Source organism: Stylophora pistillata, chromosome 14 (assembly GCF_964205215.1).
Source record: "Stylophora pistillata chromosome 14, jaStyPist1.2, whole genome shotgun sequence".
Lineage (NCBI taxonomy): Eukaryota > Metazoa > Cnidaria > Anthozoa > Scleractinia > Pocilloporidae > Stylophora > Stylophora pistillata.
In genome coordinates, this window is record NC_142532.1 from 3,576,683 (window position 1) to 3,600,492 (window position 23,810).

Consider the following 23,810-nt stretch of genomic DNA (forward strand, 5'->3'; position numbering starts at 1 on the left):
TTAAATTTACTGATATAAAACTGATTCACTTTCTTACTAAACAATGATACTCGATCAATTGTCCTAATAGCTACAAGATAATAGCTAATAGGATAGTTGTTTACTAAAATAAAGATTTAAACGAGTGTAAAGCTTTATATTAAAGAATGACAACAACAGGGCAGGCTGCAATTCATTTGGTTGTAAATTCGTCGTAGATAAGCATGTTTTAGCGCGCGGGGGGCACAGATTTCGACCAATCAAAAGCGCTGTCTGCACGTCATAAACACAACCTCGCGCTGAAAAAGAAGCTGCAAGAATTTTCAAAGCAAGAAATAGTTTGTTGCGACACCGTAGACGTCTTAAGCATGCAAAGTCAAAACACAAATCGACTAAAAGAAGTTGTTATCTAGTTGTTTCTGCAAATGCGACAAAAGTATCAGTTAGTTATATTTCTGGCCATTGTCAGCTTTTTTCTCCTGCAAAAAGGTTCGAGTTAAAGTGTTTTAGATCACCAACATTTCACGCATTGTTTTCATTTGCTTTGAAAATCTTCATTCAACGAAAACATTCTGGCAACACCTTTTAGGTTCTGCTTAGGTGTATTGCGATGTATACTCGTCTGAAAAACAATCGTTCCACTAGCAGTCAAAAAATTGTCGCTTTTTTCATAGCATTATGTTTTAAGTTTCAAATTTTTGGCCTTCTTCTGATGCAGCTAACAGCGCAAGATTTGTTTATAAAGGCGGGGAACAGAGCAATGCAACTTGTAAGTATCTCTATCGGATGAATCTTCATTTCTTATCGTGTATCTTTTTGACTTTCTATTACCAGGATACCCGACTTGTGTACGGAACGCCGCGGTTACTGTGATCTCCAAATGATAACAGCTTTGTTAATAACAACTTTGTTGCTAAATCGAAAGCATAACTACCTATGAATAAAACTTGCTTTTGGTTTGTTTTAACAACCTACATGTTATAAGAATCGGTTTTTCGTGAAGGAGTCAGAACTTTTCGTTTTTCCACGCTCGCGACGAAGCAAGTGTGACCGGCTCAAAATTCGCCACTTTTCTAATGTTAGTTCTACGCCTACCACACTAGTTCTCACTTTGCTGTCACTTGAGTAACACAATGGATACTTAATTCCCCCGCTTGGCTCGCTAACGAGATTCGTGAAGCCAATATTGGGCAAACATTGCATTATTATTGTGCTAGCACGGTTCCCACCTTGGACCATCATCGCTCACGAAAATATTTTCCACAGCAGTGACCACGTCAAACTCTCCTGCTGTAGGAGTTAATCACGGAAGTCTCGTCGGCCATCCCGCTTCTCCAACACCAATGAAGATCTCTACTCTGGCGCTACTCGTGACGCTTCTAACAATTGTTTCAGGAGCCACCATGTTGGGGCTTATACATCTCGTTCGAAATAGGTAACAAGTTAAGATAGTAATACCTCTTAATAATGGAGTTCAAATTTTTCTTTTTGCACTCGGTGTTATGGCCCAAGCGCGAAGTGCACGGTCCATAAATCCGAGCTGAAAAAACCAGGTTCTGTAACTTACGGTACAGACCGAGAAAACGTGGTTAGTAAGATATTTATCATAGCTCTGGATTCAAATAGTTCCCTTCTCTTAAACACTGAAATCTTACGTGACAGAAAAAACAAGCGGAAACTAGTCTGTGCATTTTCTCACGTCAGCAGCGTACACCCATGGGCAAATGGTGGACACTGAGTTGGTCAATCAGAGCGTGTGCTTTACTTTGGTTATGTTATAAAATAAAGTAAGGGGGGAGAGAGTTAGCTTGAAGGACTCAAATAAGCCTTTTCGTGAAAGTCATGTGACCCGATCAAGTTATTTTTAAACTTAAGGTATTCGATCGCCCAATAACATGCTGTCCAGGTGTTTTTAAGTATTTTGAGGAGAATGAAGGAAGACAAGTAGCATGTGAAGTACTATTGCAAACGTATGGGCTTTTTTGACAGTCCCTTGAGATTGTTGATTGGGAACAAGACCTTTATTTATGTGATAAACCTGTCTCGTTTCATAGACAACGTGCGCTGCTCCAGCAAGAGTTTGCCATGACAGAAGAAGATGCTTATCTTTCAAGTACAGCGTTGGCAAGTGATCCCTACCAAAGGTAGTTTTTACAATTACTTCTTCCTGACCAAAAACTCTAGAATAGTAGTTTTATCACGATCCACATGGGTTAGGTAGGGTTGCTAGACAAAATATACCTGTATTGGAAACACGTTTTAGCATTTATCTTAAATAACGATGACTCCGCAGCTTTATTAACTTTCCCGAAAATAATATCCAAGAAGACCCTGGCAGATAGATCGTTTAGTTGTGCCGCCCCTAGACTTTGAAATCTGCTTCCTACCACAATAAGATCTATTTCCAGTTTAGATATTTTTAAAATTAGACTTTGAACTTTTTTATTTAATAGGGCGTTTAATAAGTTACCATAGTTGTTATGATTAAATTGCATTAATGATGAATTATTTTATTTATTTATTTATTATGGAATTTTAGAATTGTAATTTTGAACTTCTATTTTATTTTTGATTTAATATTTATTGTAAGGCGTAGTTGAATATTTTTATAGAAACTGCGCAGTATAAATTTAAATTTAATAATAAATTTAATAAATAACGCAGGTCATCTATTAACGAATGCATAATGTGATGCTATCATTTAATCTAGGCGATGATTTAGTGGAAAAGATGAAGAGTTGTATTTTTGCCCGCAGTTAGTTTCTAGGAAGTCCCCGCCCCCTCATATTCCGCCGGGAAGCTTGGAAACTAACAAATCGAAAGTAAGGGGCTTATCGAGGTATTGGGATATTTATCACAAATGAAAAACTCGTTCACTTGAAAATATAAAGAGGAAAGTATAGAGCAAAAGACTAAATCGTTGAGAAGCAATACCTTCGTAGTGGGATTGCGGTCCAGCCTCGTTCCAAAGATCAGACAGAGGATCCTGTAAACGAGGTTGATGCCGTCGCGTGAATTTTTCCCATTGTGCCAATGCGACTTAATAAGTCTCTATACAAATACCTCTTTTTCTATTCTTAGTGTATCCAAAGGGAACTCGGAAGATAAAGTTACGATTCCGATACCCGACACTCCAAACCAAAAGACTTACATTCTTACCCCGAAAATATCTGTGACACGTCCTGAGGGAAACACATCCGCGCTGAATTATTAGACAGCAAGGGTAAGTTAACCCTTTAGGGAAATCTCTAAATCTTAAGATGTAACGGTTTACAGTAAGTTTTCTCAGAAATTCTATCATCAACAACGTAGTTTCAAATTTTCACGAGCCAGCGCAAGACCGGTACACCTGTCTTGAAAAATTATGTTGTCCTGCATGGTTTATCCTGGCACCTAGCGTTCTCGCTTTTGGTCGCGTGGGTGCCCGTGACAGCATATGGAAACCTGGGAATGAGAACGAAGCGGCTGGTGTCTCGTGGTACACATGAAATAGTCTTGAATGACTCGTTCTAATTCCATCAGTGATTTTTCTGTCAATCACGTGATCATTTGCGACAGATCATGTAAACGAAAAGGCCCGAAGACAAGAACTGCACATAAGGAAAAACTCGCGAGTCTCGTATGACTCCATCTCGTGGCCAGTGCCCTTGTTTATTTTGATCACTTGATCAACGAGAAAACGCAAATTGATTGAACCAGGGGACGGGAGGGTGTGTAGACTGTGTAAGTTTGTGTAAACGTTTGAGTCAATTTTTAAAATGATTACCAACTCGAGTTTTCTTTTCTCCACTAGTAAAGATGAATTCTCCACGCTTGTTTAAAGATTGAAAATATAAAGAAGACTTGCAGACGACGTATTATGAATAAATTTTTTAATCTATTGTCAATAAAAGACCCATTTTAAGAAGATTGAAATGTGATTCATTTCTTTGTGAGTTTATCACGGACAAATTATTAGCAATTGGAACATAGCTAACTGAACCGCGCAATCAAATTCAAGCTATGTACGCGTGCTCAAAATCCCGATAGTGCACGCTGATAGCGTCAGCAAATTGCTTCGCCAGAAATTTTTTTCTTCGTGCGAGCGGCCATTGTTAGCGTGGGGAAAAATAATATAGACATCGCGACAATAATGGATACAAACAGAGACTCGGCGTACTTGTCCGAAAACAAAGACAATGTTTCGACCTTTTCCCTTGGGCTAGAGTTCTTAAATGAGGCAGAAAAAGAGAAAAACAACGGAAAAGGAGACTCGGCATCAGCACCTTCACGATTCGCTTCAACTACTGTTGTTGTCCGTTTTTCGCGTCGGATTTGATGCACAATTTCACCGACTCTGTTCTAAAACAATTGGTTCATGCTTTAGCGTGCACTATCGAGTTATGGAGCACGCGGGAATTTTGGAGAGCACTCAAGAAGCTAGAGTTGCCCTCGACTATCGCCTCGGGTAACTCTTACGTTTTTTTCGTGCTCTCCAAACTTCCCGCGTGCTCCTTAACTCGATAGTGCACGCTAAAGCATGAACCAATTGTTAAATAGGAAGGGAGAGGACCGAAAAAAGGAAAAAGCGTTCGGGCGGGGGGACACAGGGGGAAGAAGGGAGAAAAGGGCAAACCAGAAAGCGATGGAGCAACGAATAAAAGCGCGTGCGAAAAAAGCAACAAAGAGGGAACGACGAGTAAGTGAAGAGAAACAAACAAGAAAAAAAGAGACAGTCAAAGATTGGCTGCAAAAAATTTGAACAAAAGAGCGAGGGGGCCAAAGAACGAAGGAAAAACGAACAAGTGAATGAAAGAGAAAGCGAATGTGTAAATAAACAAAACTTAAGGTAACGGACGATTAAACGACGAAAGGGCGAGCGAACAAACGAAAACAAGGGCGAATGAGCGAAATGAACAAACGCATGGGAGACAGAGCATGCGAACAAATGAAATGTAAGGTAAACGCATAAAGTACAGAACACACTCAATAATGTTATGTCTTTTACTGCATAAAACCTGACGTAAAGCTCCTTATCACTCTGTACATCACATCAGGATTAACATAGAAGATAAATTTAATCTCATTTCAGCTTTCATAATTTTGGTTCTGTATGTACAACCTTATCCTGCTCAACTCGTAAAATACATGTACATTAAGCTCACTGATTAATCTGAGATTAACAATAATTTGGCATGACTAAGAAAAACATCAAGAACAGTAAGAAATGAGAACAAACTCTTCTCAGTTTCCTAACAGATTGTATTATTATATAACTGTAAAGATGGACACTCGCGCTAAACATTGTTGAGTAGTATTATTTAGTAGTAGCTCTTCAAATTACGTACACGCTCTTGCAGGCCACTTAGAGCAATCTTCAACTGAGTGTCGAATGTAAACCAGAATCGCTTAAGTTTTGCTTCACTTCGCTCTGTGATGGGTCCAGGAAACTTGCACTATGCTATAAACTAATTTTGATTTGGTGGCCGACGTTTTCCCGCGCTTTTGGTAGTTTGCCTGGTTTTAACTTTGAGTCCTAATCGGCTGACGATGAGGCAAACCTTGGCTACGATTGGCTGTTGATTATTTTTGGTTATGGATTTACGAAAGTCAATTGAAAACTGGCCGAAACTTGAACAATGAAATTGTAGGGAACTACCAATGATTCTAAATAAATTCAACTAGGCCAAACAGTGCTTTAGGTTAAAGAAGGGAAACACGAAAAAAATATGTATATTGACAAAAATCACTGCTCGTGGTCCTAAGTCAGGATATGCCCATTGCCTTAGCAATGTCAACAGCTCGGACTTCTTCTGATGTTTACGAAAAGAGCAATTTTCAAATGTGTGTCGAAAATAATCCAGGACTGGTATTGTTTTGTTTTACTTTGCTCTGTGATTGGTCCCGCGCTTTTTGGCAGTTTGGTTGTTTTGACTTTCAGTCCTCATTGGTTCTTCAACGTATTTCCCTTTCTTCTGATTGGCTGTTGTAATTACTTTGGTTTTGGTTCAACGACACTCGATCGAAGAGCGCTCTTACTTATCTCAGGTTATCTGACGAAATCATTTGCCCAAAGGAATTATACTCGTCCTATTTCACACTCAAGTTTAGCTATGGTATTATGGTAAGGGAACAAACATAATCTTTACAATATGATAACAATAAAAAATCCATTACATCCGCTCAGCAGAATTATAACGAAATCTTTGAGATACAGAAATAAATTATGCGAAGAAATAAATATGAAGAAACGAACGTACAAAGAAATCATCATCGAGATTTTCCGTTTGAAAAAACTAATGCCTGTGAATTTTAAAACCTTTACGAAGACCACTCCCTTAAAATCAACTGCGTAATTTCAAAAATACATTTCCTCTAAAATCAATATCATTAAGTGCAACAAACTACTTGCAATCTGGCTCTCGACTATAAAAATATTTGACTCCAAACAATTTCTTAAAAAAAAAAAAAAAAAAAAATGAAATGTCTCTTTTCAATTCATGGTGAGTCAATTTGATTGAAGCCAAACCGACAAGAATTACATTCTAACGTTTGTCAAATTACTATCTAAAATTTGTATTAGCTGAAAATCAAATTTCATTTTTGAGTCCTATTGTTGCTACATAATGAAAATCACTTCTAAAATTCTCTCAATGGCTTTATCCTAGCGTGCTAATTCATTATTAAAAAAAAAAAAAACACTCTTACATCTTCTAGAATTTTAAATTACACATGAAGCTATCTGTCTTTAAAATAGCCTCATTGTTAGCCAGTTCACCAGATGCTGTGGGAATATGCGTAGGAAAGTTATCTTATTTTCATTTCTTACCAGTATACTTGAACCAAAATTTTTCTTTATGCGTTTACGTATCTCTAACCTTTTAGCTCCCTAAATCATGAGCAATTTTCCCTACTGACCGCTATACATTTCCTGGTAAACTTAACAGTAGAATTTGATTACACCCTCCAGCTGTTTAGTTTGTATGTTCTCGTGACCTATTTGCAAAATAACAAGGGAAAATCGTAAAGAAAAGTGCCATGTCCATTAATTCTGGGAGGTGAAAGGTTGACAGAGGCAATCAACCCCATCTAAACTTTGAGACGACAGCTAATTCTATTTTACAAGTAATTTCATCTGTTTCTTTCTTCTCGCACTTGTCGAAGTATCAAGACAAGATACAAATAGTCAAAAAGTTACCACCAGATAGTTTCGACGTTTTGCTCTAAAACAGACCAACAGCTTTCTTCAGATTGATCTGTTTCCAGCCCGGGAGTTTACTGAAAGCTTCTTTCTCCATCTTGAAAATCTCCTGAAAAGAGAAACAACAAAAGATCGTTCAATTGTCGCGCCGACCTTTCACCTTCAAAAATGGCCATTTTGAACCCCCCTCTCCCCCAAAAATAAACAAACAAAAAACAAACAAAAGCAAAACAAAAAAAAAATTGGGCCGCTCACTTTGACGAGTATATCAATGTGCCGATGGACTGCCCATTATTTATCACCTAAGGGGGGAGGGGGGATAGGAGGAAGGGAGGGATAGGGGAGGGGGAGGGATAGAATGAGGGGGAGGGGATAGGGGAGGGGGATAGGGAGGCCGGGGAATCAAAGGATTTTGGTCGTGTCACGATAAAGTTGACCTGATCCCCCCTTAAGGCTCTGTAATATTCTTATGATTCCACCTCACTGGCAGTTAATTGGTTGTCAATTATCTATACATATATACATACATGCATAGGTTAGTTGACCACTCCCCATGGGGCTTTTCAGAGCCAATCTTAAAACACTATGCAGGGAACTTTACCAGACTGTATGTAGCGGTTTACATTGAATAAAGACATATCTAACAGATGCCCTCAATTTCTAGTAAACCGACCAGACAACAACACCGGGAGCTATATTCCCTACTCTTTGCGATAAGTGTGTGGGTTCTTTAACGTCTCCTGCTAATCAGTACAGAGAAGATGCAGGAGACGGGGCCCTCGGTTTTTCGTCCTAACCCGAGACGACTAGAATGTTTAACCATTCACAGATATCATAGCAAAGGCAGCACATTCTCCTCAGTTATTTTAAGACCCTGAGTGATGGTCCAGTCTGGGGTTTAAACCCTTGACCTCCCTCACGGCAGTCCGGCGCTCTTCAACATGAGCTAACCGGGCGGGCTATAATCCCCATTAAAAATCTGTTCGTGATGAGTGATCCCAACTCCTCTCCCCCTTAAAAACCATGTGACCCCACAATATTCTCTGGCCCACTCCCCACTCCCCGTGATAAATAATGACAAATTAATGGCATAAAAACGGCTACAGTATCATGAAAAGGTCTTCTCCGACAGACTAGATCGATCTATTGACTATCTTTTTTTTGGATGACCCAGGAGAACAACATGAGCAAAAGACGTTTCGTAGAAGCCTAACCAATGCTCCAACAACGTCGAAAGTTCGCTCAAAATTTCCATAAGTACCTTGACAATTTGAGCAAAATATCGTCGTTTCTTTTCACTCGCGTTTTGATTGAGCTCCTACTTGAGTATGAAAGCTCAAAAGAAGCTACGCGATAATCAAATAATTACTGCGTCTGTGCAAGCTGAGTGCGTCGAGCTGAACAATACACTGGAGCCACATCTCATCAAATTATGATGCTAAACTCACCTTAAAGTCATCGTCGCTTAGGTAAACTTCAAGTTTCGCTGGATCAACTCCTTGAGGTGGCGGTATCTTCTGAAGTTCAGCCAGAGTGTAAAAGTCCCTTTGAACATCATCGAGGAATAGTTTAGAGAAAGGGCATTTCGTAGAAATTTGATAAGCCAATCAGATTAAATGAAATGTCACGTGGAGCTAAGGGCATCCAATGCTAAAATAAGCACTCAGCCTGAAAGGCGGGAAAATGTAACCAACCAAGTCGCCTGACTGGTTATAAGAGAGTGGCGCAAGTTTTCTGGACCAATCACAGAGCGACGTTAAGCAAAACCATTTAAATCCAGGATTTCTGGATTTAAGATGTTTTTTATTGCAAAGTTCAAGCATTGGCCCTCTGTGTCAATGTGAATGGTCTCATACTAGAGGTTTTATGAAAACTGCTGAAGGAGAACACAGCTTCGCTTGTCACAAAAAATTTATTATCACTTACTTTGTAAACTGTTGTAGTAAGTCGCTAGCAGAGTGTTTCGTATTAGGTTGTTTTCCATCCTGGGAAACAGACGCAAAAAAATGACTGAGTAAAATAAAGGGAACGAAAGAGTGACTTTTAAGTCTACCAAAAGGAGCGCCACTTGCGAAGGAAAACTTGCTCGTTTGCACACTTCGACAGAGGACATACCAGTTTCTGTATTTTGATAACATCTGGTGTTTCATTCCAGTAAGGAAAGAGAACCTTAAACGTCATCGGTTCCATGCCGGCATACACCACGTGCACTCGGTGAGAGACACGCTTCCCAGCCTCTGAGGGATAAGGAAAAAAATCAATAAAAAATTAATAAAAAAATCAATAAAACATCAATAAAAAATCAATACTACACATCATTGAGAGGCATGGATGATAGACGAAAGGTTAAATTTCTTCTACTTCATAATGAACGGAAATTAAATTTGCCACAACGTACGCGATTGTTCTTCGCAACGCTCGTTAATCTACGTAAATGGCTGGAGTAAGTTCGGGGAACTTCTGGACAATGGTCAGAAAATTGAAAATTTCTTACGAAGTAGTACTTAAAACACATTTTAAATTTTTACTAATAAACTCGAGAAACACAACTAGATACCCAACGACTATAATATCACTTTCAGCAACAACAACAACAACAACGACAAAAAATAAAGATTCAAGTCTCACACCTTTAGCATAACTCAGCGCTGTTTCCATGGCGAGTTTTCTGTCTCTGTCCCAGCGCTGTCTACCTGAGCCTGTTCGCACATCGTCATCATCCTCAGGAATCCAACCTTCCCACACGTAGACTTCATAGTAACCGTCTACGATAAACAACCCTGCAGGCAATCAAAGAATTTAACTATCAGTAATCTGCGCGGTCTCAGTAATACTAGCCTTCCGGCAAGTTCTTATGAGGGGAGGGAGGGGGGAGGGGGGGGCGGGCTTCGGGGTGAGAGTGGGAAAGGCCGGGGAGGTGAGTGTAGGTGGGAAATGCTTCTCCGCTGGCGTAGTTCTAGAATAATTATGCTTAGCTTCAGCACCTGGTTGTTTGGCCGTGTAAAGGTCTTCCTGTAGGAATGGGAACGGGCACAGCTTTGGTTCGGATCGTGAGGGACACAGAACTTCACTCGCTGTAAATTTTCCAGTGGCGCTGCTGAGTTCAAAAAGTCGAGGTTGGTAGTTGTGTTTGGATGGATCTGAGACCAAAAAAAATCCTGAATAAATAAACACGTTGACAAATCCTTAGAACAATACGACGTAGTCGAGCAAGAATCAAGAGAAAATCTGTCCCAATTCAGATGAATCGTTGCCTCCTTTGTAGCTATTTTTCAGACGTCACACAACGCTACCTTCCGCAAAGCTCCCCAAAAATGGCTGCCAAAAGAGATTAGGATGAACCAAAACTTTCCTAACTCTTTTCCTGTTCGTTAAAGGCAAGGCTCCAGTTCACTAAAATAGCCTCGCAAAACAGAAAACCTTTCTTCCAGCAGTATTTTCATGGGGTTATAAGGACGTTGCTCTACAAGTTGGTTCTAGCTTTGAAGTCTGTGGATAAAATTCTGGTATGTTACCATTCAAATGAAAGCTCCCAGAGAAATTCTTTTACCTGGTACTGTATAACATGCTATGCCAGGCACTTCCAACTTAAGAAGCTAGGAATAAAAACCATGTTTGTTTCTATTCAATAAAAAGCTCCCAACCGTACTTTTTTCGGAGAAGTCCACAACACGTTCATGTAGGCTGACGTATTATTTGCGTCTACTCGCACGACGAGTGAACGCGGTCAATTACTTACCATGCGCCAAACTGCAGTAGTACTTCTTTCCACCAATCACTTTCCAAAACTCTTCTGGTTCGTTTCCTTCTTCGATCTCACTGAGAGAGAAAGCTGCAATCCCTGCCATGTTGCAATCAACACTCTTCCTGCAATCCAGAAATGTTTGTGTATGCATTTATTTTCTAGCAATTTCTTGCACGATGGAACATCAAAAGGCCTAATACAACTCAATGGCGGCAAAAAGCAGGTGAGTTGGGCACGATAGCTTTTAAGTCTGCATCTGATTGGTTAAAAGGGTGGCGCGGGTTCGTCAGACCAATCAAAAAGTGGTAGTATACATTTCAAATGAACGGTAACCAAAACCAAAATAGTCACAATAGCCAATAATAACGAAGGAAAATATCACAACGAAGCAAGAAAAACCCAAAGTAAATACACGCAAACTGCATGAAAACAGGAAAAACGACAGTGACCAGGTCGCGAAAGGTTTACTTTGCATCTCTTTGGGTGAAAGGATAGTGCAATAAAAGAAAAATAAAAGAACATAGTTCTAGAACAACACGATTACTTTGGGAACTCAACTGCAAACTGCTCTAACGTGGCAAAGTAAACCCCAGCCAAATCTCCCACGACACTTCCCCAACCATCACTGGTTTACTTCTGTTAACTTCTGCCTTACCTTTCCTGGACTTTCTTAGCAGCTGCTTTGGCTGTAGCACGAGAATCTTCACTAGATTTACATCCATGCCACAGGTATATGTGAGCTTCGCGCCGTGACACCAGAACTAAACTGGTCCTAGATCGCAGCGAATATGAACTACGAGATGAAAAGTAAAAAGTTACTTTTTGTCTTCTTTACAGCTTTCATCTATGCTGATCAAGCCAGACAAGTGTGTTACGTAACACGTTGTGCGTGACGACTGTACTCAGCGACGAGCATGGTGCGCGAGGGGACTAAAACGGTAGTACATGCGATACAACGATCAAATGATCACAAGAGAGTATTAAAAACGAACACGTTATGTGATGAACGTGTCGCGCGATAAGCGTGTTTCGTGAGACAAAACAGTCAAAATAGAATGAGTACTTCACGACGAACGTGTAACAAGACGAACTGTCCGCGTGACAAGCGAAGTGCGCGAGGAGACTACAACTGTGCTTCACGCAACACAACAGTGAAGCGATCACAACACCGCGAGCCTTACTTTGCTTTGACTTGATTCAGGCAGGCCTCTCCGGGTTCTTCATTACGAATCACATACAAACGAGTTTCAGAGGTGTCTGACAGAGAACGAAAGCAAATGAGACTGAGTCACATGAATTAACAGCGGTCTTGTAAATTGGAGAAGAAAATTTGGTGTTACATCAAGATAACTCGCTGAAGGTAATAAGCTTAACTATCGTCGCAACGTGTTCACTGAGTTACAAACAAATCTCTTCAGTGGTTAATAAGTAAAGCACACCTGTAAACTTTGCTGTGTTATCGTCTACCATGTTTTTCCTATTGAGCAAGTGAAAGTATCAAGTTATCAGAACCAGTTCATGTTCTATGTGGATATATCAACAAAGTTGAAGTGGTAAATTGACCACCGTAACGATTACGCTCCGACGAAGGGCTAACGCTCGAAACGTCAGCTTTTGTAAACGTTACGGTGGCCAATTTACCACTTCAACTTTGTTGATATATCCAAATTATTTCGTTACTCCCACCAACGCAGCCCCAAACAGTCTCTTTCGAAACTATCAGCCTTTATTCATTTTCTATGTGGTTGCACAAAGAGAAGGACCCAACAATAACGCCGTACGCCCATGGTATGCACATAGGAGGGAGGGGCAGGGGGAGTGTCCGGTTCGAAATACCTATACCCCCCTCCAGGTGTCATTTGCCGCCACCCCGACTACACCCCTTCTTTGACTGCGTAAAGCGCCTATGTGTTGTAGGTGATGACCCAATAACTGGGTATTTGCAACAATATATTGTATATGTGTTACTAAAGCATCCTGTAAGTTTTGACTGTCCTCCTACCAAAGGAGTCCATCTTACAAAGTAGGGACATTAAGCAAACCACGATGGCGACAGCAACAAGAATGAGGCAAAACAACAGCGGAACAATGGCGCAGCACATAGTTATTAAACTTCGTACATTTCCATGCCGTGCTCTGCTATACAACAGCGTGAAACCATCACATTTTGCGTAGTTTTGAGGCGGGACACCCGACGGCAAATTATTCAAAATTTTCTGAAACCCGCGCAGCTTTCACATATTACGCTGATGAAGAGGTCACGCGCCGTTTAAAACGGAAAACACACCGAGTATACACCAATCTCCTTCGCAGCTGTTCTTTGAGGATGTCACACAACGCTTTCTCCAGGAGGAGGACAGCGTTGCGTGACATCCCACAAGCCAATCATCGGTTGGCGTCCTCTGTCGTCGTGGTGGTGCTTAAAGCCCCCTTGTGATGTCTCGTCACAAAATATCATGTAAGTGACCACACAGTGTCCACTGAGAAGACATGACATGCTAAACTACTTGATATATGCAGTGCTGGTGACAGTGGCAGTGAGGCGGACTCATGAAAAGGTCAAACATGTAGCAATGAGATTTGAAAATGAGATTTTAGATGTTATTTACATTTACAATTTGAACTTTTTTTAGTACTAACTTCAAGAAAAGTTAAAAGTCTTTTCTTTTAACTTCGGTACAATTATGCAGTTTCACGGTTACCGTGACGTACTTGAAGAAAATAATTTCAAATTTTGGTTTCATTAAAAAAAAAAAAAAATTAAAAAGTTTAAGTGTTTGGCTTTAGCACTACCATTTTTACGCAAATTGTTTTGAACTGCGAGGTACAATAGGACCGGCTTTACAGAATCTTTTTAGAAAATGGCTTGTAGCTATTATTCACAATCCACTTATATTGAACCAAAAATTTTATATAAAAATGTCAGTGTTAGAAGCCGTACATTTCTTCCTGGGCAAGTAAACTGTTGAGCTTCGTGTTGGGGAGGGAGGAGGGGGTAGTTGTAAAGGGGGATTGGGGAGAGGGTTGGGGAGGGGGGTGGTAGGTGTTGAGTCTGTTTTGTCTTTACAGCTACGAGGGGTAAGTTTCTAAAGAAACTGTAGTGCTGCGTCGGTGAAGGGGTGGGGTTGGGGGAGGTGTTGCAAGATGATTTTTTTTGTCAACTGAGTTAATTATATAAATTCGCCCCCGATGAGAGTTATTAAAGCTTTAGCCCTTCGTTAGCCCTTCGTTAGCCCTTCGTTAGCCCTTCGTTGGCCCTTCGCTAGTCCTTCGTTAGCCCTTCGCTCTGCCGAAGGGCTACGTTCGAAACCCAAGCTTTAGAAACTCTCTACGGTGGCGTCTCTTATGAAACAAGCGTCGGATTATCATAAAGTTATAGAATATCTTTTGGACCAATCAGAGCACGCTTAGCATATCAGTAATTAATTATCAAAAATCAATATTAATTATTATTAATATCATCTCATCAAAGATGTATCAGATCTTTAAACCGTTATTTTCCTTATCAACGTGATTAACATTTCAACGTATTTCAACAGTTTTCAGCAGATTATCTAAGATTCTTCTGTTAATTCAGAACTTGATTCTTTGTTTCAATTTAAGTAAGGTAGGGTTCTATTCCAATCACTAACAACATCGCCGAAACAAGTTTAGTTAATCATAATAACGAATTGGTTGGTTCAAGTAGGGACACTATTTCCTGCCAAGGCCATTGTTTAAAGTAATTCCTTACGTGTCTATTATTGTTAGAAAATCACTTACGTCTCTGTGTCATACCAGCTCTTGGGTAAGCTGTTAATAAAAGAATTGGTGAGGTAAAATTTCACATAACGATAGTAACTGTTAAAAAGGTGGATCAACTTTTCTCAACGTTCAGAGTTTAGTCCTTTCTTCTCATACTGTGCCGTCACATTGTGGCAGATTATAGAGAAAATGTTTTAAGACATTGCTCCTTTAACCTGTACATTTTCACGATAATTGAAAGATATTTATTTGGCTTGAGAAAAAAAAGCATCTCCCATTGCAAGCTTATTACAGTCGTCTGCTTGGCAAGTGTGCGAGAAATGAGTTATTCGAACGTGGATACGCCAATTTTCAAGCGGAGAATTGAAAGCAAATGCATTCGTTTTTGTCTTCTAGACTTGGCTCTGCGATTGGTCTAAAAAACCTCGCCCCAGTCTCTTTCTCTCTGTAACGACTTGCTTGTCTCAGTAAGAGTTTTATTGGATCCTCGTAATAATTCTCCCCGTCCATGTTGCTTTATTCACTCAGAATAAGAGATGCTTCCTTCCTCGAGTAAAGTACCCTAAGTGTAATTTATGTCACATTAAATCGTGATAAATGATATATGGACATATATAATGTACATATGTAACAAATACGTGGAGAATTTCGGTTCCTTATGACGATGTTGGCCAATGAATCAACACACTGGAATGCTGTGCTCGTGGTTGTGTGATTGAGAACAACCAACGTGAATTTCTGCTTTCCTATTGCAACACAATGATAACATTGACGTCTACAATGCATGCGTTGTGTTGGTGCTATGTACAACGAGATGCTGTCAATTTGATCTTCGGAGGACATATTTAAGGAAATATCTTAACATACAGATTCATCATTCAAAGACGACTTCTGCGAATGGGCTTTAAGGCCGAAACCGCTGAGGCTCACCCCTGTTTCCAAAGAATAAAGTGAGTAAAATCATTGCTACTCCTTTAGGATTGGAAGCCATTTCATTGAAAGATACTCCCTTCCCCTCCCCACCTAAGATATTTTTCGCGTTAACTTAAAAATTTCTACTCCTTCGTGAAGAGAGGCATTACGAAGATTTCTCTTTACCAAGAAAAAAATCACCCGAACATGTCTTATCCTTAGTTCTTTGGATCGCAACAGCAGACCTCTGAACATTGTGCAACTCTGAAGAACATCACTCCATATCAGTGGTCAAATAAATTATTACTGATAATCAAAGACTAATGATTCATCGAAAAACTAGACGACCACAAGAAAACACCAAGAAAACAATCACCAAGATCACCAAGAAAACAATCACCCGAACATGTCTTATCCTAACTTCTTTGGATCACAACAGCAGATCTCTGAACATCGTGCAACTTTGAAGAACATCACTCCGTATCAGTGATCAAATATTACTGATAATCAAAGACTGCTGATTCATCGAAAAACTAGACGACCACAAACAGTGTACCTGCCAGTGTGGATGATCATTCCCCCTTTAAAGAGATTCAGAAATACTGGAGTTTCCTTTCCTTGCACCACTCTTACCTATTAAGATAAGACGGAAGAAAAAAGTAAAACTTCTAACCAATCAAAAGAAATAAAAGACAGGGCGGCACTCACATGCAAACAGGGAAGGACAGACAGACAGATAAACATACAGACAGACAAGCAGACAGGCAGATAAGAAGACAGGCAGATAACCAGGCAGGCAGACAAGTAGAAAGGCAGGCAGGCTCACAACAGACAGAAAGGCAGATAGACAAAGGCAGACACACAGGTAGATATGCAGAAAGACAGGCGGGTAGAGAGACAAACAGAGGCAGGCAGACAGACAGACAGACAGAAAGACAAACAAACAGACAGACAGACAGACAGATAAACAGGCAGGCAGACAAGCAGAAAGGCAGGCAGGCTGACAACAGGCAGAAAGGCAGATAGACAAAGGCAGACACAGGTAGACATGCAGAAAGACAGGCGGGTAGAGAGACAAACAGAGGCAGGCAAGCAGACAGACAGACAGACAGAAAGACAAATAGACAAAGGCAGATAGACAGACAGACAGACAGGTAGATAAACAGGCAGGCAGACAAGCAGAAATGCAGGCAGGCTGACAACGGGCAGAAAGGCAGAGAGACAAAGGCAGACACAGGTAGACATGCAGAAAGACAGGCGGGTAGAGAGAAACAGAGGCAGGCAGGCAGGCAGACAGACAGACAGAAAGGCAGATAGACAAAGGCAGAAACATAGGTCGACATGCAGAAAGACAGGCGGGTAGATAGACAAACAGAGGCAGGCAGGCAGGCAGACACACAGACAGACAGAAAGACAAATAGACAGACAGACAGGTAGATAAACAGGCAGGCAGACAAGCAGAAAGGCAGGCAGGCTGACAACAGGCAGAAAGGCAGAGAGACAAAGGCAGACACAGGTAGACATGCAGAAAGACAGGCGGGTAGAGAGACAAACAGAGGCAGGAAGGCAGGCAGACAGACAGACAGAAAGGCAGATAGACAAAGGCAGATAGACAAAGGCTAATAGACAAAGGCAGATAGACAAGGGCAGACACAAAGGCAGACACATAGGTAGACATGCAGAAAGACAGGCGGGTAGAGAGACACACAGAGGCAGGCAGGCAGACAGACAGACAGAAAGACAAATAGACAGACAGACAGACAGACAGGTAGATAAACAGGCAGGCAGACAAGCAGAAAGGCAGGCAGGCTGACAACAGGCAGAAAGGCAGAGAGACAAAGGCAGACACAGGTAGACATGCAAAAAGACAGGCTGGTAGAGAGACAAACAGAGGCAGGAAGGCAGGCAGACAGACAGACAGAAAGGCAGATAGACAAAGGCAGATAGACAAAGGCTAAAAGACAAAGGCAGATAGACAAGGGCAGACACAAAGGCAGACACATAGGTAGACATGCAGAAAGACAGGCGGGTAGAGAGACAAACAGAGGCAGGCAGGCAGGCAGGCAGGCAGACAGACAGAAAGACGGAAAGGTAGATAGGCAAGCAGACATGAGTACAACCGGCCATACAGACATAAAAACAGACAGACAAACAGACAGGCAGACTGTTTGACAAACCGACAGACTGAAGTCAAGCAGGCAAACAGACAAAAATTAAGGTTCTTTAGAATGAGCTTTGACCTTTCATCACTGCAGCTACCGCAAGTCATAACTCCAATTATAATGCCAAAAGTATGTGCGTTACAGTTACGTCAAAGATTCTATTGCACATGCGCAGAGTCTGGATAACACTTTCAATCCACATTTGAAATCCTCACCTGCGGTCCTTTTTCTTCATCAAGTTCTACAGCCATGATGGCAGCCGCGCCCTTCTCATTCACAGAACAGTCATTTCCTTGCCAGAAAAAGTATGCACAGCGAACACGCCCAGCAACGGTTGAACGACAACGAGACTTCCGATCTTTGACTATTCTATCGGCGAGCACAAAGTAAGCCCACCTGATCACGTACCCCTCCCCTGCAACAACAAAATAGTACATTTAACTTAATTCTTGATGAAATTGAATGGAGGTTTGCTCTCAAACCTAGTGGCCCACCTTACTTAACTAAAACGCTATGCTAGTCTATTGAAAGAAAGTCCCCCGACGGGGAATTATGTCGAGTTTCCCTGACATTTCATGAGTAACCATGTAACCTTTTCCACCCTTAAATCAATATCTTTATTTTCCACACTGTTCTCTAAATTTTTCTTCTAGCACTGAAATGGAACATTCCTCTGACAATCAGGAGCTTCTTAAATTAGTGATCGTTTCCTGTGTTCTCATGACCTTTACATTTGTTCTAAAGGCGATAAAGTGAGGAGAAATTAGAACCCAGGTACGCTCAGGGATTAGAAGGTTTAACTCCTCTGTTAAGAAATGTTAATGACGTGTTTTACATCCGAAAATAACTCAGAGACTCGACCATGGATCCAACTCAGACCCTAAATCATAAAATGAACTAAATATCCAGAACAAAAAAAAGACTGCATTAACCCTTAACCAGGGCTCGACACTAACTTTTCAAGTTACTAGCCAAGTGGCTAGTGACATCTTAGATGTTACGACAATTTCAGTTTTTTGAACAGCCAACTGGCAAGTGGAAATCGAAAACCACTCCCCAAAACTGAATTTCTACTAGTCTGTGGCTAGTGGGCAAACGTTAGTGTCGAGCTCTGCTTTACTCCCTAACATCAATATGTATATTCTCTATACTGCTCTCTATACATTTCCTAAGGTGCTGAAAGGTGAATTTGTTTTACAATCAAGAGCTTCTGTAGTTAGTGATCATTTCCTTTATTCTCGTAACCCTAATGTTTGATTCAAGGGGGGTACTGTCGGGAAAAATTAGATGCCTTTCGCTCGTATGGTTTAAAGGATTAATAGTGATGTGTCTACCTGAGTGGAAATGTCCATGTTGCGCTGGCTGTACTTCGAAATTTCTGTACTCGTTAATATGCCAGACTGTTAGACCAACAGTTGTCACAAGGTTTCCTTCTTTGTAAATGTCTCCAACCCACACAGTCGGGATCCCATTGCCACGCCCAACATTCGTCCCTTCAAACATCTGGCTTGGCAATGGCGGTGGACTTTTCAGCATGCTCTTAGCATCACAGGGCTTTAGTTCCACAGGAGGAGGCTAAATGTATGGAGAAAACCAACACGAAATTACTGTTTGTGAACATACCTCACTCTCGCAAGGTCAACACTATTCCGTGTTTTCCTTTCTGTTTTGCATGTTTTACAAGCGTAGAAATTCACAGTAGCGCTCACAAGTAACTTGACAGTCTTTCGAAACTCAATCCTCGAACCTCGCGTCGAGTTTTGAGACACTCGAAACGAGGAAACACTGGAATTTTCGCGTGATTAATTTACTTTCAAGCAACAATCTGCTTTGAAAACCAAACTTGAAATTTGCCATCTCACCAAATCTACCTCTAAAACAGAACCCTTTTAACCCCCCCCCTCCACCTTCTAGACGATAAAGGAACTCACCAACCCCCCTCCCCCCCCTCCCAGGCGATCAACAATGACCGGTCTCTGATGATAAGCAGTCATCAAAATTCACCCTACCGTTGGTGCCAGTTCAAGCATGCTAGGGTGTCCCTTCATCCGTATAATCTTAGTTGGATCAGGCCAGTCAAGAAACTTTTCACGAAACAGAATTGTCTCTGCCTTTTCGTGAAGCCTTGCAAATAACGTCCATGGAGGTCTGCCGGTTGAAACCTTGTTGTCTAATTTGGTACAATTTTCGGGTTCTCCGTAGGGATAAATTGGGTCATAATTTTTGGCATAAGGTTTAAAGGGCTCTCCATACAGTTGCTTTGCTAGAGCAAAGGCGGACTTTCTTTGACCTGATAACGACTGTTGTCCATTCCACACGTACAGTTCTGAACCAAAGTCAAATATGAAGACCTGAATAAAAACAGAAAGTATAAACCATGATTATTTGAGCAAAAAAATTGACTAAATGCAAAACAATAAAGGGGCTAAGTTCCTAAAGAAACTGCGGTGCTGCGTCGGTGGGGGTAACAAGGTAATTTGGTTTTTATCAACAAAGTTGATGATGTAAATTAGCCACCGTAAAGAGTTTTCAGACTGACGTTTCGAACGTTAGCCCTTCGTCAGGGCGAATGTTTCGCACCCAGTCATTATAACGTTCGCACATGCGCAAACGTTTGACCACTGCGTTGGAGATTATTACCCTCAACTATGTGTTTTAAAATACATACACCAGATTTCAAAAATGAATACACCTCATAGATGGTTAAATAGTTGGTCAGCTGCCGAAAAAAGGAAAAGCTTTACTAATAAAATTTTAATACCTCTTTGGTGTCAAAAATGGAGACTTGAGGAATTCGTCCACACATAGTTTCTACTGGCATCAGAGTTGGTGGATCTGTCCAATGAATTTTATAGACCATGTTTCCCTTCACAACACCTTTCTCATATTCTTCATCTTTTGCCATTTCTTGAGCATCTAAATGAGGATAAGTTGGGGCTAGATTTTAGCGCAGACCATACAAAAAAAATAATGGCAATGACCAAATACCTGTTTATTACATATCATTATTTTATGAACTTAGTACTCATAGTCTGATTGGTCAATGCAGTTTCCAGGCGGATTCTTCATCAGGATATAGAGCCATCATTTGATCGGTAACTAGCTATGTCATAAAAGCAATAGAAGATTTTTTTCCCGGGCTCTATAACGTGATAAAGCCACGCGGGATGTAGGAAGAGCACGAAGAAAGCTTATAAATCACGAGCCGACGTCGAAATGAATCATACTCCTGATTGACAAATCAGACTCCCCCTACGCAGTTGTCGACTTTTGTACACTCGCATATAATTACAGACTGAATTGGACTCCACTCACTTCTATTACCAGTACTAACAGACCCTAACATCAGTATGCATATTCTCCATACTATTCCCTCTACATTTCCAAAGGTGCTGACAAGGAGAATAACTATATCTAACAAACGAGTGTCTCTTTAGTTAGTCATCCTTTCTTTATTCTCGTGACCTTTGTGTGTGATATTGGGGGGTTGATATTGTAAGGAGAAATAGCACTTTATAAGATCTCTTATTTTGGTCAGAAGGTACTTGTATGCAAGCTTCAAAGGTGATAGTAATGTTTGCCAACCTCTAGCAGGGTTACTTCCAGGATCTCCACTCAGAATGTTAGCGAATTTGTCCAAGGCAGCATTGAAATCCATGTCTCCTTCTTCAATGGTCACAATGTCACGTGCCTTACAGTTCAATTCATTCTTTGTTTTTATCTTGGAGACAATTTCTGTCACCTACGCAAAAAGTCCAAATAATTATTTAAGACCTACAAACCAAAATGAGATCTACAGTTGCAGTAGCTGAGCCAGCGGTTGGAGCAGAAGCAGTGGAAGTAACCAGGATGAGAAGGAGAAGCAGAAGTGAGAGTGCTAGCAGAAGCAGCAGAATTAAAACAAGGGAAGCAACACAAGAAAACCAAAGCAATAGAAGAAGCAGAAGTGGCGAGAGAAGCAGAATAAAAAGTAATTTAGCAGTAGTATTGGCAATAACAAGAAGCAGCCTTAGCAGAAGTAGGCAACAGTAACTGTTGTATCAGTCGTGGTACATGTGGTAACAGGGTTAATGGTAGAAGAAGGGTTAGCAGTTCATGCAGAAGTAGTTACAAACCTTGGCTTTTTCATAAGGATTGCTGTCTTTTCCAATCCATGAAAATAGATCTTTCTCTGTCACAAGAGCAAAACAGTCCCCAGAATTCAGGGACTTTAGACTTGGTTCAACAAGACGTACTTGAAGATGACGCCGCCCTGGACACAAAACACAAAGGGCTTTTAAAACATGAATGTATGTATGTAAAGGTAAAGGTAAAGTCTATTCAGCAAAAGCGTATCCTGGTTTCCACGTTGCATGAAGCGACTAGGAGAATTACTACCCCCCCCCCCCCCACACTGGATGGGATGCTAGTCCATCACAAGGTTACCCCCCCTCCCCCACAGCATTTCAATAGGCTTCCTTGACAATTTGCCGCTACCCATTTAAACTCCAGGGTGGAGAGAGGCGCTGTGAGAGTAAAGTGTCTCACCCAGGAACACAACACGTTAAGCTGGCCGGGTCTAGTACCCAGACCTCTAGACTCGAAGTTCAGTACCGGAGTCCATTACACTGACCATTAGGACGAAGTGTCTCCCACATGTATGTAACTGTGTAACTGCTGTCAAATATTCTTTTGCAATGCAGGCTCTTGTGACCTTCCAAATCTAAAGATTTTATTAACCTTTTATGTGGATAAGCATAATGGGTTTTATTCCCCTGTACTCATCCTTCTCCTTTTCTTCAGGCCCAGCAGTTTTACGCAATCTAACTTTGGTGAAATCTTCAGTGCTGGCCAAACCAGCCAGTGCTGATGCCGCCAGGTCAAGGGTGTGACGTCTCCCTGTAAGGTAGGCCAGAAAACATCATACAAAGGTACTGTTGGTTTGATGTGATGTGATGTGATGTGATGAAATGTGATGTAAAGTGAAATAATGCGAAAAGATGGGATGAGATGAGAGGAGATCAAAACACATGAGAAGAGGTGAGTGAAGATGAGATGAAATGAGAAGAAATCAAATGAGATGAAATGGGATGATGGGATGAAATGAAATGAGAAGTGGGAACTACCAGCAATGCATGACCAAATTCAATGTCAAGTAGTAGGTGATAAAAGGAGATGGATCAATTTAAACAAACAATTTGATTTAACCCCAAAATTAGCCTTCAACCCAACTACAGTCCTTCCAAATTAATCTGCCATGTTTGATAATGGGTTCCCTATCTTTATTACAATGTATGTTTCCCCAAACTCCTACCACCGTTCCACAGAATGCCACAAAATTTGCAAATCCAATCTCCACATTACAAGTTCTTATGCTTCAAATATCCGCAAGGAAAAAAGGCAAATAATTTCCTAAAGCGCTGTAACCCTTCACGAAGTGGAAACTTGCATTGTGCTTAGACAGCTAAAAGGAAAAAAAGGACATACACAGGTTGTCAGGATCCTTGTATTTCTTCTTCTTTCTCTTAATGACAGGGTGTTCACTTGTAACCTGTTTCTTTTCTATTCTTGGTCGTTCAACCTGAAAGTCAAATTAACAAATCGACAGCAGTTTAACGTGGTCTGTACTCTTATCTACAACGGTAATTGTCATCACAGTGGTCAACATGTTATGGACTCGTAAGGTGCAGAGAAAAAGATATCATTTAGACCAAAAAAATGAATAAATTGTACCAATGAGATCCAATCAGATTGGAAGGATCCCAAGTGATTTCAAAATGGAGGTAATAAATAAAAAAAATTCACCAACATTCACAGACTGAACTTTTAAAAAGACCACTCTTCACAATTTTCATCAATGATAGATAATAAATGATTGACCAGTTTTAACCCTTAGACTCCCATGAGTGACCAGCATCTAATTTCTCCTTACAATATCACCCCTGAATCACACATTAAGGTCAGGAGAATAAAGGAAATGATCACCAACTAAAGATCCTCTTGATTGATAAGTAAATTCTCCTTGACAGAATCTCAGGAAATATACAAATGACGGTATGGAGAATATGCAAACTGATGTTAGAGTGTAAAGAGTTCATTTTGTGCTCTG

General features: G+C 40.7%; 3 protein-coding genes across 7 annotated transcripts in view; 1 reads left to right on the forward strand and 2 right to left on the reverse strand.

Moving 5' to 3' along the window:
- LOC111330215 (N-terminal Xaa-Pro-Lys N-methyltransferase 1-B) overlaps nucleotides 1-23,810 on the reverse strand; it is a 191,480-nt gene that overhangs the window by 76,001 nt on the left and 91,669 nt on the right. The gene's annotated exons all lie outside the window — the stretch shown is intronic.
- On the forward strand, nucleotides 145-3,952 carry LOC111330198 (uncharacterized). Its single transcript, XM_022935020.2, has 6 exons — nucleotides 145-468; nucleotides 698-748; nucleotides 1,246-1,414; nucleotides 2,034-2,123; nucleotides 3,061-3,202; nucleotides 3,773-3,952. Exons 1-5 carry the CDS (start codon nucleotides 405-407, stop codon nucleotides 3,191-3,193), a joined length of 507 nt encoding a protein of 168 aa, XP_022790755.1. The 5' UTR covers nucleotides 145-404; the 3' UTR covers nucleotides 3,194-3,202; nucleotides 3,773-3,952.
- LOC111330205 (uncharacterized) overlaps nucleotides 4,949-23,810 on the reverse strand; it is a 30,782-nt gene continuing 11,920 nt past the window's right edge. For 3 of the 5 annotated variants that reach the window (XM_022935028.2, XM_022935029.2, XM_022935026.2), the window contains exons 5-24: nucleotides 23,189-23,282; nucleotides 22,442-22,600; nucleotides 21,838-21,974; nucleotides 21,308-21,464; nucleotides 20,484-20,638; nucleotides 19,732-20,073; nucleotides 19,057-19,297; nucleotides 17,938-18,137; nucleotides 16,117-16,193; nucleotides 14,667-14,696; nucleotides 12,344-12,381; nucleotides 12,086-12,161; nucleotides 11,560-11,697; nucleotides 10,899-11,026; nucleotides 10,144-10,299; nucleotides 9,790-9,939; nucleotides 9,275-9,396; nucleotides 9,086-9,144; nucleotides 8,608-8,704; nucleotides 4,949-7,268 (exon numbers count right to left, since the gene is read on the reverse strand). In XM_022935028.2, coding sequence (XP_022790763.2) covers nucleotides 7,182-7,268; nucleotides 8,608-8,704; nucleotides 9,086-9,144; nucleotides 9,275-9,396; nucleotides 9,790-9,939; nucleotides 10,144-10,299; nucleotides 10,899-11,026; nucleotides 11,560-11,697; nucleotides 12,086-12,161; nucleotides 12,344-12,381; nucleotides 14,667-14,696; nucleotides 16,117-16,193; nucleotides 17,938-18,137; nucleotides 19,057-19,297; nucleotides 19,732-20,073; nucleotides 20,484-20,638; nucleotides 21,308-21,464; nucleotides 21,838-21,974; nucleotides 22,442-22,600; nucleotides 23,189-23,282 — 2,643 coding nt within the window. In that variant the 3' untranslated portion in view covers nucleotides 4,949-7,181. Of the gene's footprint in view, nucleotides 7,269-8,607; nucleotides 8,705-9,085; nucleotides 9,145-9,274; nucleotides 9,397-9,789; nucleotides 9,940-10,143; nucleotides 10,300-10,898; nucleotides 11,027-11,559; nucleotides 11,698-12,085; nucleotides 12,162-12,343; nucleotides 12,382-14,666; nucleotides 14,697-15,515; nucleotides 15,581-16,116; nucleotides 16,194-17,937; nucleotides 18,138-19,056; nucleotides 19,298-19,731; nucleotides 20,074-20,483; nucleotides 20,639-21,307; nucleotides 21,465-21,837; nucleotides 21,975-22,441; nucleotides 22,601-23,188; nucleotides 23,283-23,810 lie in introns of those variants that run through there. The other 2 variants (XM_022935027.2, XR_015995305.1) reach the window with 2 other exon arrangements.

Bases quoted from the DNA above. Each gene is read 5' to 3' on its own strand.
- LOC111330198 (XM_022935020.2), top strand. From the start codon at position 405: ATGCGACAAAAGTATCAGTTAGTTATATTTCTGGCCATTGTCAGCTTT. The intron at 469-697 runs GTTCGAGTTAAA...CTTCTGATGCAG, and splicing joins CTTTTTTCTCCTGCAAAAAG to CTAACAGCGCAAGATTTGTT. The intron at 2,124-3,060 runs GTAGTTTTTACA...TTCTATTCTTAG, and splicing joins GCAAGTGATCCCTACCAAAG to TGTATCCAAAGGGAACTCGG.